The sequence below is a fragment of the Hylobates moloch genome, unplaced genomic scaffold, assembly GCF_009828535.3.
Source record: "Hylobates moloch isolate HMO894 unplaced genomic scaffold, HMol_V3 SCAFFOLD_5, whole genome shotgun sequence".
NCBI lineage: Eukaryota > Metazoa > Chordata > Mammalia > Primates > Hylobatidae > Hylobates > Hylobates moloch.
This window is the reverse complement of record NW_026652280.1, coordinates 70,433,432-70,451,099: the sequence shown is the minus strand read 5'-3', so window position 1 is coordinate 70,451,099 and position 17,668 is coordinate 70,433,432. Positions and strand designations below refer to the sequence as shown.

The window sequence follows — 17,668 nt, the reverse complement described above, 5'->3', positions numbered from 1 at the left end:
TCCAAGAAATATGGGACTATGTGAAAAGACCAAATCTACGTCTGATTGGTGTACCTGAAAGTGACGGGGAGAATGGAACCAAGTTGGAAGACACTATACAGGATATTATACAGGAGAACTTCCCCAGTCTAGCAAGGCAGGCCAACATTCAGATTCAGGAAATACAGAGAACGCCACAAAGATACTTCTTCAGAAGAGCAACTCCAAGACACATAATTGTCAGATTCACCAAAGTTGAAATGAAGGAAAAAATGTTAAGGCAGCTAGAGAGACAGGTCGGGTTACCCACAAAGGGAAGCTCATCAGCTGATCTCTCGGCAGAAACTCTACAAGCCAGAAGAGAGTGGGGGCCAATATTGGACATTCTTAAAGAAAAGAATTTTCAACCCAGAATTTCATATCCAGCCAAACTAAGCTTCATAAGGGAAGGAAAAATAAAATACTTTACAGACAAGCAAATTGCTGAGAGATTTTGTCACCACCAGGCCTACCCTACAAGAGCTCCTGAAGGAAGCACTAAACATGGAAAGGAAAAATCGGTACTAGCCACTGCAAAAACATGCGAAATTGTAAAGACCATCGAGGCTAGGAAGAAACTGCATCAACTAACGAGCAAAATAACCAGCTAACATCATAATGACAGGATCAAATTCACACATAGCAATATTAACCTTAAATGTAAATGGGCTAAATGCTCCAATTAAAAGACACAGACTGGCAAATTGGATAAAGAGTCAAGACCCATCAGTGTGCTGTATTCAGGAAAACCATCTCACATGCAGAGATACACATAGGCTCAAAATAAAGGGATGGAGGAACATCTAATAAGCAAATGGAAAACAAAAAAAGGCAGGGGTTGCAATCCTAGTCTCTGATAAAACAGACTTTAAACCAACAAAGATCAAAAGCGACAAAGAAGGCCATTACATAATGGTAAAGGGATCAATTCAACAAGAAGAGCTAACTATCCTAAATATATATGCACCCTATACAGGAGCACCCAGATTCATAAAGCAAGTCCTGAGTGACCTACAAAGAGACTTAGACTCCCACACAATAATAATGGGAGACTTTAACACCCCACTGTCAACATTAGACAGATCAACGAGACAGAAAGTTAACAAGGATATCCAGGAATTGAACTCAGCTCTGCACCAAGCAGACCTAATAGACATCTACAGAACTCTCCATCCCAAATCAACAGGATATACATTCTTCTCAGCACCACACCGCACTTATTCCAAAATTGACCACATAGTTGGAAGTAAAGCACTCCTCAGCAAATGTAAAAGAACAGAAATTATAACAAACTGTCTCTCAGACCACAGTGCAATCAAACTAGAACTCAGGATTAAGAAACTCACTCAAAACCGCTCAACAACATGGAAACTGAAAAACCTGCTCCTGAATGACTGCTGGGTACATAATGAAATGAAGGCAGAAATAAAGATGTTCTTTGAAACCAATGAGAACAAAGACACAAAATACCAGAATCTCTGGCACACATTCAAAGCAGTGTGTAGAGGGAAATTTATAGCACTAAATGCCCACAAGAGAAAGCAGGAAAGATCTAAAATTGACACCCTAACATCACAAAAGAACTAGAGAAGCAAAAACAAACACATTCAAAAGCTAGCAGAAGGCAAGAAATACTAAGATCAGAGCAGAACTCAAGGAAATAGAGACACAAAAAACACTTCAAAAAAATCAATGAATCCAGGAGCTGGTTTTTTGAAAAGATCACAAAATTGATAGACCGCTAGCTAGACTAATAAAGAAGAAAAGAGAGAAGAATCAAATGGATGCAATAAAAAATGATAAAAGGGATATTACCACCGATCCCACAGAAATACAAACTACCATCAGAGAATACTATAAACACCTCTATGCAAATAAACTAGAAAATCTAGAAGAAAAGAATAAATTCCTCGACACATACACCCTCGCAAGACTAAACCAGGAGGAAGTTGAATCTCTGAACAGACCATTAACAGGCTCTGCAACTGAGGCAATAATTAATAGCTTACCAACCAAAAAAAGTCCAGGACCAGATGGATTCACAGCCGAATTCTACCAGAGGTATAAGGAGGAGCTGGTACCATTCCTTCTGAAACTATTCCAATTGATAGAAAAAGAGGGAATCCTCCCTAACTCATTTTATGAGGCCAGCATCATCCTGATACCAAAGTCTGGCAGAGACACAACAAAAAAAGAGAATTTTAGACCAATATCCCTGATGAACATCAATGTAAAAATCCTCAATAAAATACTAGCAAACCGAATCCAGCAGCACATCAAAAAGCTTATCCACCATGACCATGATCAAGTGTGCTTCATCCCTGGGATGCAAGGCTGTTTCAACACATGAAAATCAATTAACGTAATCCAGCATATAAACAGAACCAATCACAAAAACCGTATGATTACCTCAATAGATGCAGAAAAGGCCTTTGACAAAACTCAACAACCCTCCATGCTAAAAACTCTCAATAAGTTCAATTAAATATTCATGGGACATATCTCAAAATAATAAGAACTATCTATCACAAACCCACAGCCAATATCATGCTGAATGGGCAAAAACTAGAAGCATTCCCTTTGAAACCTGGCACAAGACAAGGTTGCCCTCTCTCACCACTCCTATTCAACATAGTGTTGGAAGTCATTTTTAAAGCACTTTATTGTGAATGCACACACAACCTTCTTTCTTTGAAAAAGGAGCTCCAAACCGTAGAATAGTAGTTGCCTGTATGCTATAATCTTGTTTCTCAGGCCAGAAACTGTTTATGCTAATTCCTTTAGGAATGAGGCTGTGGTGGGTGGGGTCCCATTAACAATGTATTTTTAGTTTTATAAGGATTGCATCAACTCACATTTGTCTACCCTTTACATGCATTGTGTATTAATGATTTAGGTGACTTAGAATTACTGTTATTTAGAGACAGGAAAATCAACATGCCATCTGCAGTCGTAACTACTATGATGAAAGATCATAATATGCCTTATGAAGTTTACAGAGAATGACAGAATGGGAAAGACAGAGTCATTATTTGTTGTTCTGTGTACACTGTGGTCTTTACTTCTTTTTCTAAAGAGTTCATCACTAACAAGGAAATCACCAATGACCTTTCCCACACCACTCCATAGATGGGGTCAAACAACTTCCTTTTCCTTTCATGTAAACATACGGCCATTGCACTCACCTACAACATTTGGCACAGACCATACTTCTCATAATGGTAGTGTTTTGAAAAAAAGACAATGTATTAAATTAATTCAGTTTGGTTTAATTTTAATACTTGTGACAGAACTTCAAGTTGAAAAATTCACAAACCAGAGCATGTTTCCTAATTAGAGCCTCATAAATTATAGTCATCACTCTATATTCTATGCCTTCAAGTTCTTATACAGTAACCAGAATGGGAGCTGAAGTGTTGCAGAAACACACTTGACGAACTGCATCTCCAAATCAAATTATTCTCTTTCATTATGTTACTGAGACATGTTTAAGAAACCTCAACTAATGTACGAAGTTATGGCTGGGACCAAGCTTCCTGTAAATGGCTCAGAAATGTCAAATACTGCTCAGCCTCTTCCAATCACCACCACACTCTCCCCACGACCCAAAAGACAAATGCATGTACCAATGTTGTCATGCCATTTGTCTTATTTTATTGACAATACTTTGAGTTAGTGTTAACTAGCCAAAACATTCCAGTGATACTGCCATGCTTACTATGAAGCCCTGATAGGGAATTTGTTAACTGTGTAAGTGACAAACATGCATCACAAACAACTTCAAACAACTTCTATACAGCTCTAATTAGTGTAGTTCTTAAAATGTTTGACACCCACTCCATGCCATACTAGCCCTGCTGCATAGATAACATCTCTGCCGTTGGATAAAGGCCATCCCAAGGAGCCCAGCAAAATACATTCAGACCGTATAACTCTATGGTATGCAATAGCAAAATTCTCTTACCTTGCATCGTTGTTTTTGTTGGTTCTGAGAACAGAGGAATGAGCAAGAGGTAGATAAGGTAGACAAAGGAGAGCCCATTGTATCGGAATGCACATGCTGTGGGTGGGGAGAGAGAAGAGAGTGAGAAGATCATTAACAAAGGCAGGTTGACAAAACCAGGAGTGCATAACAAAAAATGGTCTCAGATGTCACTGGATCAAACAGTGTCACCTCCTGAATAGATACGTCAATTAAGAAGTAATAAATTAGGTATTTATTCTATGTTCATCACTGTGTTGAGCATGACGAGAAACAGATAATTAAAATACATCATAACTGGTCTTAAAATCTAACCAAGAAATCTGAAGGTAAAAGACAAAACTATTAAAAATAATAATAGCTACAATAATTTAAGGGATACATAGTATAAAAAGATGTAAATTGTGACACCAAACACATAAAATGTTATTGGGGGTGGACCATAAAAGTGCAGACTTTTTGTTTTTTTGTTTGTGACTGAGTTTTGCCCTGTTGCCTGGGCTGGATTGCAGTGGCATGATCTCGGCTCATTGCAACCTCTGCCTCCTGGGTTCAGGTAGTTCTCCTGCCTCAGCCTCCCAAGTAGCTGGGATTACAGGTGCACACCACCACACCTGGCTAATTTTTATAAATTTAGTAGAGACGGGATTTCGCCATGTTGGCCAGGCTGGTCTTGAACTCTTGACCTCAGGTAATCTGCCCGCCTCAGCCTCCCAAAGTGATGGGATTACAGGTGTGAGCCACCGCATCTGGCCTAGTGCAGACTTTGTATATACAATTAAAGTTAAGTTGTTATCAGTTTAAAATACTCTGTGATACTATAAAATGCTTTATGTAAGCCTCATGGTCACCACAAAGCAAAAACCTATAGTAGATACAAAGTAGACAAAAAGTACAAAATCAAAGCACACCACTAGAGAAAAATCACCAAATCACAAAGGAAGACAGCAAGAGAGAAATAAATGAACAAACTGAAGTACAAAACAATCAGAAAATAATAAACAAAATGACAGTAGTAAGTCCTTAGCTACCAATGATTACCTTAATACAATGTATACCATTAGGTGATGGTTACACCAAAAGCCCAGACTTCACTACTAGGCAATATATCTATGTAACAAAACTGCACTTGTACCCCCTAAATATATAAAAATAAAAAAGAACATTTTTTTCCTCCATTAGGCCCTATTAGGCCAGTGGAGAAATCTAGCAATAAAAGGCAAATGTAAGCATACTTTCTTTAAGAAAAAAAAATTACTTTGAATGTAAATGGATTAAATTCTCCAATCAAAAGACATAGCTTGGACGAAAGAATTTTTTTAAAGACCCAAGTATATGCTGCCTTCAAGAAACTCACTTCACATTTAAGAAGACACAGAGACTGAAGGTGAAAGGATGGAAAAAGATATTCTATGCAAATGAAAACCAAAAGACAGCAGGGATAGCTAGACTTATATCAGATAAAATAGACTTTAAGTTAAGAACTATAAAATGAGACAAAGAAGTAGAGGGATCAATTGTAATGGTTGTAAATATATATGCACCCAAGATTGGAACATCTACATATAAAAAGCAAATATCAACGGATATAAATGAAGAGATAGACTATAGTGTAATAATAGCAGGGACCTCAATATCCATTTTTACAAATGGACAGATTATCCAGACAGAAAATTAATAAGAAAACATCAGACTTAAACTACATTTTTGACCAAATGAACCTAACAGACACATGCGGAACATTCTATCCAACAGCAGCAGAATACACATTCTTTTGTTTGTTTGTTTGTTTGTTTTGAGACGGAGTCTTGCTCTGTCCCCCAGGCTGGAGTGCAGTGGCACGATCTCAGCTCACTGCAAGCTCCGCCTCCCGGGTTCACGCCATTCTCCTGCCTCAGCCTCCCGAGTAACTGGGACTACAGGCATCCACCACACGCCCGGCTAATTTTTCGTGTTTTTAATGGAGACGGGGTTTCACTGTGTTAGCCAGGATGGTCTCAATCTCCTGATCTCATGATCTGCCTCAGCCACCCAAAGTGCTGGGATTACAGGTGTGAGCCACCACGCATGGCAGAATACACATTCTTCTTAAGCACACATGGAGTATTCTCAGAATAGAGCATATGCTAGGTCACAAAATAAGTTTCAACAATTTTAAGAAGACTGAAATCATATCAAGTGCCTTTTCCAACCACAATGGTAAGAAACTAGAAATCAAAAACAGGAGGAATTTCAGAAAATTTGCAAATACATGGAAATTAATATGCTCCTAAACAGTCAATGAGTCAAAGAAGAAAGTAAGAAAGTAAAAGGGAGATTAGAAAATACCTTGGGATTAGCAAAATTGGACACACAACATACCAAAACTTATGGAATCCAGCAAAAGCAGTTCTAAGAAAGAAGTTTATAGCAATAAATGCTTACATAAAAAAGAAGAAAGGGCTGGGCACAGTGGCTCACACTTGTAATCCCAGCACTTTGGGAGGCCGAGGCGGGCGGATCACCAAGTCAGGAGATCAAGACCACGGTGAAACCCCGTCTCTACTAAAAATACAAAAAAAAAAAAAAAAAAAAGAAATTAGCCAGGCATGGTGGCAGGTGCCTGTAGTCCCAGCTACTCGGAGAGGCTGAGGCAGGAGAATGGCGTGAACCCAGGAGGCGGAGCTTGCAGTGAGCCCAGATCACGCCACTGCACTCCAGCCTGGGTGATGGAGCGAGACTCCGTCTCAAAAAAAAAAAAAAAAAAAAAAAGAAGAAAGATCTCAAACAACCTAACATTACACCTCAAGGAACAAGAAAAAGAAAAGCTAACCAAGCCCAAAGTTGGTAGAAGGAAAGAAATAACAAAGATCAGAGCAGAAACAAATGAAATAGACACTAGAAAACCAATAGAAAAGGCCAACAAAACTATGAGTTGGTTTTTTGAAAAGAAATAAAATCCACAAACCTTAGACTCAGAAGAAGAGAGAAGATGCAAAAAATTAAGATCAGAAATGAAAGAGGAGACATTACCACTGATTTCACATGAATAAAAGGATTACAAGAGATTTCTATGAGCAATTATACATTAATAAACTGGATAACCTAGAAGAAATGAATAAATTCCTAGCAATATACAACCTACCATGATGGAATCATGAAGAAATAAAAAATCTGAGCAGACTAGTAAAAAGTAAGGAGATTGGAATCGGTGATAAAAAGTCTCCCCTCAAAAATAAATGAATAAATAAATAAAAGCCCAGGACTTGATGAATTCTACCAAACATTTAAGGAGAAATAATACCAGTTCTTCTCAAATTCTTCCAAGAAAATTAAAGAAGAGGGAATACTTGCAAAGTCATCCTATGTGGTCATCACTACCCTGATACCAAAACCAGACAAGGATAATACAAGGAAAGAAAATTACAGGCCAGTGTCCTTGATGAACATAGATGCACAAGTACTCAACAAAATGCAAGCAAACCCAACTCGGCAAGGCATTAAAAGGCTCCTTCATCATCAACAAGTGGGCTTTATCCCAGGGATGCAAGAATGGTTCAACTTACCTATAGCTGTCAATGTGATACACCACATTAACAGAATGAAGAACAAAAACCATATATCTTCTCAAAAGATGCAGAAAAACTATCTGACAAAATTCAACACCCTTCATGGTAAAAATTCTCAACAAATTACATATAGAAGAAATGGACTTCAACACAATAAAGGCCATGTGTAACACACACACAGCTAATATCACACTCAACAATGACAGTTTAAAGCTTTTCTTTTAAGACCAGAAATAAGACAAGGATGCCTACTCTTGACACTTCTATTCACTGTGGTACAGGAAGTCCTAGACAGAGGAATTAGGCAAGAAAAAGAAATCAATACATCAAAATTGGAAAGGAAGAAGCAAAGCAAATTTGTCTGTTTGCAGATGACATGATCTTATATTAAGAAAGCCCTAAAGATTCAACCAAAAAATTGTTAGAACTAATTAATTCAGTAAAGTTTCAAAATACAAAATCGACACAAGAAAATCAGTAGTATTTGCTATATGCTAACAATGAACTATCTGAAAAAGAAATTTTAAAAATCCCATTCACAATAGCTACAAATAATACTTAGAAATAAATCCAACCAAGGAGGTGAAAGACCTATAAATGGAAGAATATAAAACATTGATAATAGAAATTGAAGAAGACACAAATGCAGTCATGGACCTCTTAGCATCAGCAACATGCTCTGAGAAATGCATTGTTAGGTAGTTTTGTCCTTGTGGGAACTGTGTGCTTACATAAACAGAGATGGTATGCCCTACTGCACACCTAGACAATATGGTGTAGCCTACTGCTCCTAGGCCAAAAACCTATGCAGCATATGTTACTGTGCTGAATACTATAGGCAACTGTAATACAATGGTAAGGATTTATGTATCTAAAGAAAAAGTACAGTAAAAATATGGCACTATAATCTTAGGGGACCAACCCCACAGACTGTTAGCATTCCTGCTTGGTGACTATCAAGGGGCATGGAGATCAAGCCCTGAACAGACATGTTAGTTGAAATAATAAGAAAAAATGAACTCTCGGAAAGAACACTGAAGAGAGGCACGAAGGAGGCAGGTGTTTGTCTTAGCTCTGACTACATGTGGGATGAGAGGGGGCAAGCAAACTGGCACGTAGGAAAGAAAAAAGCAGCAGAAAAATTCGAGACGGATATGAGAAAAACCAGGAAAGCCTAGCTTCACAAAGGGAAAGGTTCTCACAAAAGAAGTCCACTGCAACGGGGAGACTAGACTGTTGTGACTGTTGGTAAGGATGTCCTTGCAGGCCCTCGCAGAAGGGCTTCAGCCCAGAAGGAAGGAAGGAAGGAAGGAAGTCAACCTATGAAAGTGCAGTGAACGTGCTGCCACAACCAGGAAACTGGAAGCAAGAAGGGGAGGACTGGGAGACTGAGCAGAGGACACCAGGGAACAGACTGGGCCTAAGTGCTCCTGGTCACAGAAGTTCTGAGCATCAGGGACTAGGGCGCAGTCCAGGCTGAGGGGACACACCAGGATGTGAGTTGCGGGTACCCAGACAGGAAGACCAGATCAAGAAGCACTAATCCCAGAATGCAGACAACAGGAGCATAGCACACTCCAGCCAAGGGTCTGCATTAGAACCCGTGGTGCCTGCTTCCACGGCTGATTCTAGAAGTCAGCGAGGAAAGAAGCAAAATGCAATAATTTTATTGCAATAAAAATGCAATAAAGCAAAATGCATGGGAGAAGAGAACAGGAATCGAAAAGAAGTTCTTTTTATCCCAAAGGAGTCATGCACATATTTGTTGCTTTCTACACCACTCCCCACATCCCAACCTCCTTTCTTAAAGATTCAAAGCAGAAAGAAATGTTCACACCACAGATTGGAGTGACAGGCAAATACAGGTGATCTACAAGAACAAGAACAAGAACAAGAACACAAGCTTGGATTCTCTTTCCAGCTGCTTTTTCTTTCCTGCTTATTTGAAGTCTTTTATAGAACATCGTAGAGACATTTGGTCATTCATCTGCCAACAAACATGTAGTGAGCACACACTGTGTGATGGGCATTGTCCCAGGTGTTTGGGCTACATCAGAGAGCAAAACGGAAATGAGAGATCATGCCCTGCCTTTGGGAGCTGACGTTCTGGTGGGGAGACAGTAGTGAACAATGGGCATAGTCGAAGGCAAAGCATGTGGTCTGTTGGAAAGGAAGTGCTATGTCCACAAGAAGTCCAGCCAGAGAAGGGAAGGCCGCAGCCTAGGGGAAGGCAGGCTTGCAGGGCAAAGTGAGGTTGAAGCCCAGAGGTGAGGGAGGTGATGAGCTGAGTGAGTGATTCCTGTCAATTCCCATAGGAGAAGCACTCAGGCAAAGTGGAAGCAAGCCTGACCCCTCCAACTCGCTGAAGACAGCCCCAAAGAGGCCAGTGTGCAAGCAGAGGCCTCCAGGAGGCTGGATGATGCCAGGCCTTGCAAGGGCTCTGGGGACTTTGGTTTTCCCTCTGAGTGGCCATGGAAGTGATCATTCTTCCCCTGGGTTTGGGGCTGCCTGGCTCCTGCTATGTTAGCAGTTCCAATTTCCCACCTGTGCCCATCCTGCGCTCCATGCTACTGCAAAACTACATCACCTGCATCTGCCCTGTCCTTTCTGCATCAGGCATCTTCCTGCACAGCTCACATGCTTCCCCTCCTGGAAGCTGTCCAGGACCATACCCTCCTCCAAATGAGATTTCTTAGTCCCTGGTGCCCCCTCAAGCATATGTCTCATCCAGCACCCCTTGCATGTACTTCTACGTCAGTGGGGCCCTTCAGGGTAGGGTAGAATCTTTGTTATCTCTGTCACCTCCATACCCATTACTCTATCTGCTCCAGAGTAGGGCATCATGCTTACAAAACGAATGAATAAAAACAAAATGAAAACAACTTGAGGACATCTAAAAGAAACTGCAGGGTTTCAAGGTATGCAGAATTTCTGGTGGCAATAAAAACACCCCAATTGACATGGCCCCCAAATAAAAATATAATAAATAGAACATTTCTCTTTTTTTTAGCCTAGGTGAGATTTTTTAATGTTAATCCATGTCGGACATAAAATTACCTAATTCTGTGAATTTCTGGGTCAAAAGAAAAATAAAAGTCGCTCGTATGATTGTACCATCTTAAAGAGCATGCACAGTGCATGTAACTATTCATTTATGTTAGTAATAGCTCATACTAATGTGCTTACTGTGTGTCAAGCCCCGATCTATGCATTTCATGTCAATTAACTCTTGTAGTTATTATCATCATTTTACAAAGTCTTTTATTTCTTTTCACATGTGAAGAAGCAGATCCAGTGGGTACAGCTATGTAGCCTGGCTGAGGTTTGCACCACTGCAGTTGGGATCCTGAGTCTGTGCCGTCTTCAAGAAGCGCATGACCTCACCACCATACCACATCCTTATTCTGTGTATCTTTCTCACCAGTTAAATGTCAAGGGCTCAGTATGGTCAAGGCTGGGCTAGGATTACAGGTATGAGCCACCGCCCCCAGGCAACAACTGCTTCTTTGTCAAGTGTGATATTGCCTCAGACCCCTTCGCGCACCCTCTGCTCTTAGCACAGGGCCCTCTGTGAACATGATGACAAACGCTCTGTATGTATGTTGTTGTTTCAAACTTTTATAACTTTGCTATGTAAGGCTTTATATTATTTGCAACCAAAATACATACATTAAGGAAGATTTCCTATGATTAACTTCAGAGGCGGGAGAACAGAGCCTGGTCTTGGTTTCCCACATCACAACCTTTTAGTTACCACTATTTATAGCAAAGTCCAACAAGCTATGGAGAGGACAAGGGTGGCCCAGGGTGGTGGGCAGCCTCTAAAACCACCCCCAGTGGTCCCCATCTCCTTGTGTTCACATCCATTTGTGCAATCACCTCTTCCTGAGTGTGGGCTGTACATAGAGACTCACTTATAATGAACAGAATACAGTAAAAGTATTGGGGCACCACTTCCACAGCTAACTTACAAAAGGGCTAAAGCTTGTCTTGAGCATCCCCTCTCCCTTGCTCACCCTGTGGGAAGCCAACTGCCGTGCTACATGTGTCCTGCAGAGAGGCCCATGTGGCAAAGGACTGAGGTTTCCACCCAAAAGCCACCCGAGTCAGCTTGGAGGCAGGTCCTGCTCTGACAACGTGCTCACTCGAGTGACCCTGGATTGCAGCCGCAAGAGACATTGCGCCAGAGGATCCAGCCAAGCCACACCTGAAGTCCTGACTCCTAAGAACTCTGAGACAGTGTTTGTTGTGTTAAGCTGCTAAATGTATGCAGCAATTTGTATGCAGCAATAGATAACCAGTGCATAAACTAAAAAATAAATAAAATAAATAAAAAATAAACCACCTCCAAAAATCCAGCTTCACTTACTTTTCACTTGATATCATCCCATTTGACCAATGACAGTCACAATTTTACTTGATGTACGTGAAGATGCTACCCAAAAGTTATCCAAAACTACGAGGGCTTTAAATGCTATTATTTAAGTGAGTAATCTCCATCTAGGGTAAAATATGCCTTTGAACTTGGCAATATGGCACATTCAAGCTAGAAAGGACTTAGAAGGCAAATAACAACTGCTTCTTTTTTTTTTTTTTTTTTTTTTTGAGACAGAGTCCGGCTCTGTCGCCCAGGCTGGAGTGCAGTGGTGCAATCTTGGCTCACTGCAACCTCCACCTCTTGGGTTCAAGTGATACTCCTGCCTCAGCCTCCTGAGTAGCTGGGACAACAGGCGCATGCCACCATGCCTAGCTAATTTTTTGTATTTTTAGTAGAGATGGGTTTCACTGTATTAGCCAGGATGGTCTTGAACTCCTGACCTCATGATCCGCCCACCTCAGCCTCCCAAAGTGCTAGGATTACAGGCGTGAGCCACCGCGCCCAGCCAATAAGTGCTTCTTTATCAAGTGTGATATTGCCTTTGTTCAAGATCTGGAGACATTTAAAGCACATTCATTCCTTTTCATAATGAGCGATCATATTCTCGCTGCACAATGTCCCCTGACACCCCACCTTTCTTGGTGGATTCTCACGGAGCTGTACCTTCATCCTCTGGCAGCAACAATGTTACCATTGACAGAATAACAAAAATGCAGGTCAATGTGTATAAAGGAAAAAGATTATTTGCTTTAGCTAAGGTGCTTTAGCACTGTAGTTTCCACTATTTGTACGTGGTCTTAACCATCCAAAATTATACAACAGCTGACAGTAATTCCCCAAACAAAAGACCTTGCCAGGCCTGAAGAACTCACAATCAAAAACCGAGATAACAAGTTATCAAGTGAAGTGCTTTATCAACATTAATACTGCCATGTGAATCGTAAACACTTGGACTTGCCTCATTCATGAGTTTTATTTTCTAAAGATGAAAGATGGTGTGCAATTTGGAAAAAACTCAAGAAGTAGGAAAAATGATCGATTTGACTTTGACAATTTACAATGTGTCAATATAGATGGGGGAAAACCTCTTGCAGATATGAAATGGTTAAGGTGGCCACATAACATTTGTAAAAATACTTGTGTTGCAATAGATACAGAATAATTTTCCTGTTACTGCACTATGTACGTAAACAAAGAGGTTTACGCACACTTTAATTTACCATTCTATAGTAGCTCAAGGCAGTAATTTTAGATTATGCTATTAAAGGTAAGTGCTCTCAGAGCTGAATTTTTGGCAAGATGTGCCCTCCCAGTTCCTTTATCCCTTTAGCAAGGCCAAACAAGGTCTCACTCTTAATGGCCTAGGCAACAGTGCCTTAAATGTTTAGAACCTCCATTTCTACTAAGTGTGTTTTAAATGCTCTTTATTGCCTCAAGGAGCTTTGTTTATTTTAACAGTTGCCACAGCAGTAGATAGGTAAACATTACTCCGAATAAGCAACTTTAAAACCAACTGACAAAACAGTTCTGTCGGTCCAGGAATTCTAGAAATTGTTTGTATCTTTAATAATTTTCTTTCTGTACTCTGAAGAAATTGATTGCTTTTAAAGGGACATTCTTTCAAAATTATGGTTATTTTATGAATAGAAAAAAAGAGAAATAGCTGCAAAGTATTTACAATAGAGCAGGAAAAAAAAATTAAACAACCGTAGATTTTTTTCCTGAGGAAGCAAACCTGTCAAAGAAATGAGAGGAAGGAAAAAGGCCGTTATGTCACCTGATTCATTATCTATCAGCGTAGAATTCTTTCCCCCATTATCTACTCTGTTTTTTTTTTTTTTTTTTTGAGACAGAGTCTGGCACTGTCGCCCAGGCTGGAGTGCAGTGGCGCAATCTCGGCTCACTGCAAGCTCCGCCTCCCGGGTTCACGCCATTCTCCTGCCTCAGCCTCTCCGAGTAGCTGGGACTACAGGCGCCCGCCACCACGCCCGGCTAATTTTTTGTATTTTTAGTAGAGACGGGGTTTCACCGTGTTAGCCAGGATGGTCTCGATCTCCTGACCTCGTGATTCGCCCGCCTCTGCCTCCCAAAGTGCTGGGATTACAGGTGTGAGCCACTGCACCCGGCCTACAGATATATTTCAAATAAGAAAATATGCTCTCCCATTTAGTCATGTTTTAACATTACATTTTCATCCTGAAATGTGTGAAGGCTGACATTGCTGCAGTGTGTCAGCACAACGCTGAACTGATCAGTCAAGTATTCCTCACACTTCAAGAAAGAGAAACACAGAAACATTGTATTCTACATTAATTTCATTAAATAAATTATTTAAAAGAATGTGATTTTAGGGTAAAGCCTAAAGGAAAACAAGACTTTTACAAGATAATAGATTATAACGACTTGTATTAGAAAATCATAACTACTACTCAATTTCCTAAAATTTTGAAACCAATCTAAGGAAAAAAATCCGGTAAAGCCATCTTATTTATAAAGGAAAAAAGACTTTGGTCTGAATTTTCTGCTTTTTCCAAACAACTGGAGATACTATTTGTAAACTACGAGTTGGAACAGATGATTACTAAGATCTTAGTTTGTTTTTTTTGGCCATTAGTTTAAAAATTTGTTGCCTTTTAATTTAGTATACAAAGGTAGGATTCTGTTATCTATGTTAACATATACACTTATCAGATCAAATATTAGCAACAGTATTAAGCAGTATATATAATTTCATATCATATATTAGTAACAGTACATATATAATTTCATATCAAATATTAATAACAGTATTAAACAGTATGTCATATCAAATATTAATAACAGTATTAAAAGTTTCACTGAGTTTTCTAAACTCATCCTGATTGAACACAGTTTGCATAATTTTAAAGAAAGAATAGCAGTGCTTCTTCCTCCTTTGAAATATCTTTTAATATGTTCTTCATCATCTTACAAGTGCACCCATACAAAGTTGTACTTAAAACCCACATCCTTGTGTTCAAGTTTGGCCATATTTATCTTCCATAATTGTCTCTGATCTGAGAGAATAGCACCACACATTGCCTCTCATAATTGCGAATGAGGAAATAAAGCTTTTATGCTCATACATAATTTCTTAAACTATCAGACAAATTATACTTGAAATTAGACCTATTTCATTATGAATATAAAGAGCCCTTCATTGAAATCCACAGTTCCTAAGCCTACCAAAATCAAACTTGGTCTCTTACCATTATGATGAATAAGAATAATTAGGGGGCCAACTGGGAGCTAAGAAAAGGTCAAATATTAAAACTGCTTATTAGCCTGCTCATCTTAGTGGCTTTGTCATCTATGGAAGTGAAGAGTTAGCATTTGTAGACTGGAGGACTTGGTAGCTTGCTTTGGTTTGTGTCATGGTATTTGCTGATTTAGAAATCACTAATCAGGCCAGGTGTGGTGGCTCATGCCTGCAATCCCAGCACTTTGGGAGGCAGAGGCAGGAGGATTGCTTGAGACCAGGAATTTGAGACCAACCTGGGCAACATAGTGAGACCCCCATCTTCACACAAAAAAAGAAAAAACTAGCTGGGCATGGTGGCGCATGCCTGTAGTCCCAGCTACTCTACGTGGGAGACTGAGGTGGGAGGATTGCTTGAGTCTAGGAGTTGGAGGCTGCAGTGAGCTGTGATCGCACCACTGCACTCCAGCCTGTTTCAGAAGTTCTCTCTTTATAGATTCATAGAGATTTCAAGTTTGGGAAGTTGTTTCTCCATTTTCATTAATATCAGTACTTTTAAACTTTGAACCACTGATCTTGGTAGTTCTATATGTCAAAACCAGGTAGATATTAACACGTTCAGTTCAACATAAAATAAAGTGGGAATGGCTTACTAGACTGTGTTACAAAGTAGAGCATAAGCATCATTTTTCATTTTCAAAAACAAGAGAAATCAGTTTCAATCTTATTCAGTCCCCTGACATTCAAATGCCAAATGCTCATCCCCAAGCAACTGGAAACAGCAATGGAAAAAGGGGTGACAGCCAAAGCCAGAATACACACACAAACACGCAAAAACACAAGCACGCACACACACACACCCACACGCACACACATACACACCACACACACAAACACAAACATACACACACAAACACATACACACATACACACCACACACACACACACACACCACACACACACATACACACAAACATATACACACACCACACACACATACACACACACACTTGTATGGGCTTTATGTAAGTGGCTGTGGCTTTTTATAACAGGATTAATTTACTGCCTGCCACAGTTTCCTACTTTCAAGAACTTAGTAAAAATAGAATTTTTTGTAGACTTTTACTGTAGACTTTAGAATATTCTATATTATTCTTAGCAGCATCCCCCTTGGACTGAGGTGTGCATTAACATGAAAAGGAATCAATTCAACTAACTATAATGCAGTCTTATTTCTTTCCAGCACATGATGCGACCCAACATTACATCTTAACAACTAATACGGCCGTAAATTGATTAAAATTACTGTTTTATCTTGATGAATTTACTTTGACATTGTCTGCTTCTTCCTGGGAACATCCTCTTCCCTGACATATATGGAACTATCGCTATTGCTTTCAAATATTTCTGTTGCTAGAGAAGTAGACACACCTTTTATGGCATGAATTCAGCCTTGGACTATGTCTGGGGATTATGCTTATGATACCATACTAATGAGACACATGCGGCCTCTGACCACAGTGTGAAAACCTCGCTCCCAGAGCAACATCCAAATAGCAATGAATTGGATGAATGCCTCAAAATGAACCTCTTTTGCCAGATCTCTTCAGTCTCTACCTACTCCGCGTCTTTGGCCTTACATTTCGTCGAATCACAGAGTCTGTGTTACTGAGAATGGAGAGGGGTGTAAAAGAATCCTTGCAGGGACCAGTCAAAAGAGATGTTTCCCAGGCTGCCTCAGCCTTCTGCTCTATTACCCTTCTTTTCAGTCTACACCACAGCGTCATACCTTAGAAAGTTATGGTAGTTAAAAAATTGCTGGTGGCATTCTTTATTCAGAAAATTAAAGTAAGTATTCCAATAACATTTTTGAGCTCACTATAGGTGTTTCCATCAGCTCATGAACTTGAGATTGTTTGATTTTGTGATCACTAGATTTAAAAAATCTCAGATCTCCTAAACCCAGGCATAGACGTTGTTTCACTTTCCCTGGCCCATTGTTCCACCATATATTTACTAAATGGTGCATAATATTTCACAACTCTCCCTGCTTTCTCCTAAAGTGAGGCTGCTTTGGTATCAGCGTCTACCTCCAAACGTAGATATGACTCAAGAGCCCCTGTGAGTTAAGATGGATGGTTTAAGTCAAAATTCCATAGAGACTAAGTTAACCTCCACAAATATCTTTGCTAGACCACTTGGCAAACTTTTACTGGAGGACAGGTAGGTTACAGAACCCACCATTCTTGGCCTATCACTTGAAAAAGTCAAGCAACAATGTACCCTTTTAAATGCACCTCCAATTCTAGCCAAACTCCCCTATTAGTGATTCCTCAAATATGTTTATCAGCAGGCCCCAGGCCACTTTGGAACAGGGGCTGTTTCCTGTTCATTACTGATTAGTCCAGTCTCTACTCCATTTCTGCACACAGTAAGCATTCAGTAAATATTTACTGAAAGAATAAATTAATTCCTGCCTGTTTCTTTGCCATCCTGGAATGCCCCCTGCCCAACAGTAAACCACA

At 39.8% G+C, this 17,668-nt stretch overlaps 1 protein-coding gene across 3 annotated transcripts in view; it reads right to left on the bottom strand.

Annotated features, from left to right (window-relative positions):
• The window catches only part of PIEZO2 (piezo type mechanosensitive ion channel component 2), a 479,940-nt gene that overhangs the window by 391,036 nt on the left and 71,236 nt on the right, over nucleotides 1-17,668 (bottom strand). For all 3 annotated transcript variants that reach the window (XM_032152839.2, XM_058438662.1, XM_032152840.2), the window contains exon 2: nucleotides 3,983-4,078. In XM_032152839.2, coding sequence (XP_032008730.1) covers nucleotides 3,983-4,078 — 96 coding nt within the window. The remainder of the gene's footprint in view (nucleotides 1-3,982; nucleotides 4,079-17,668) is intronic.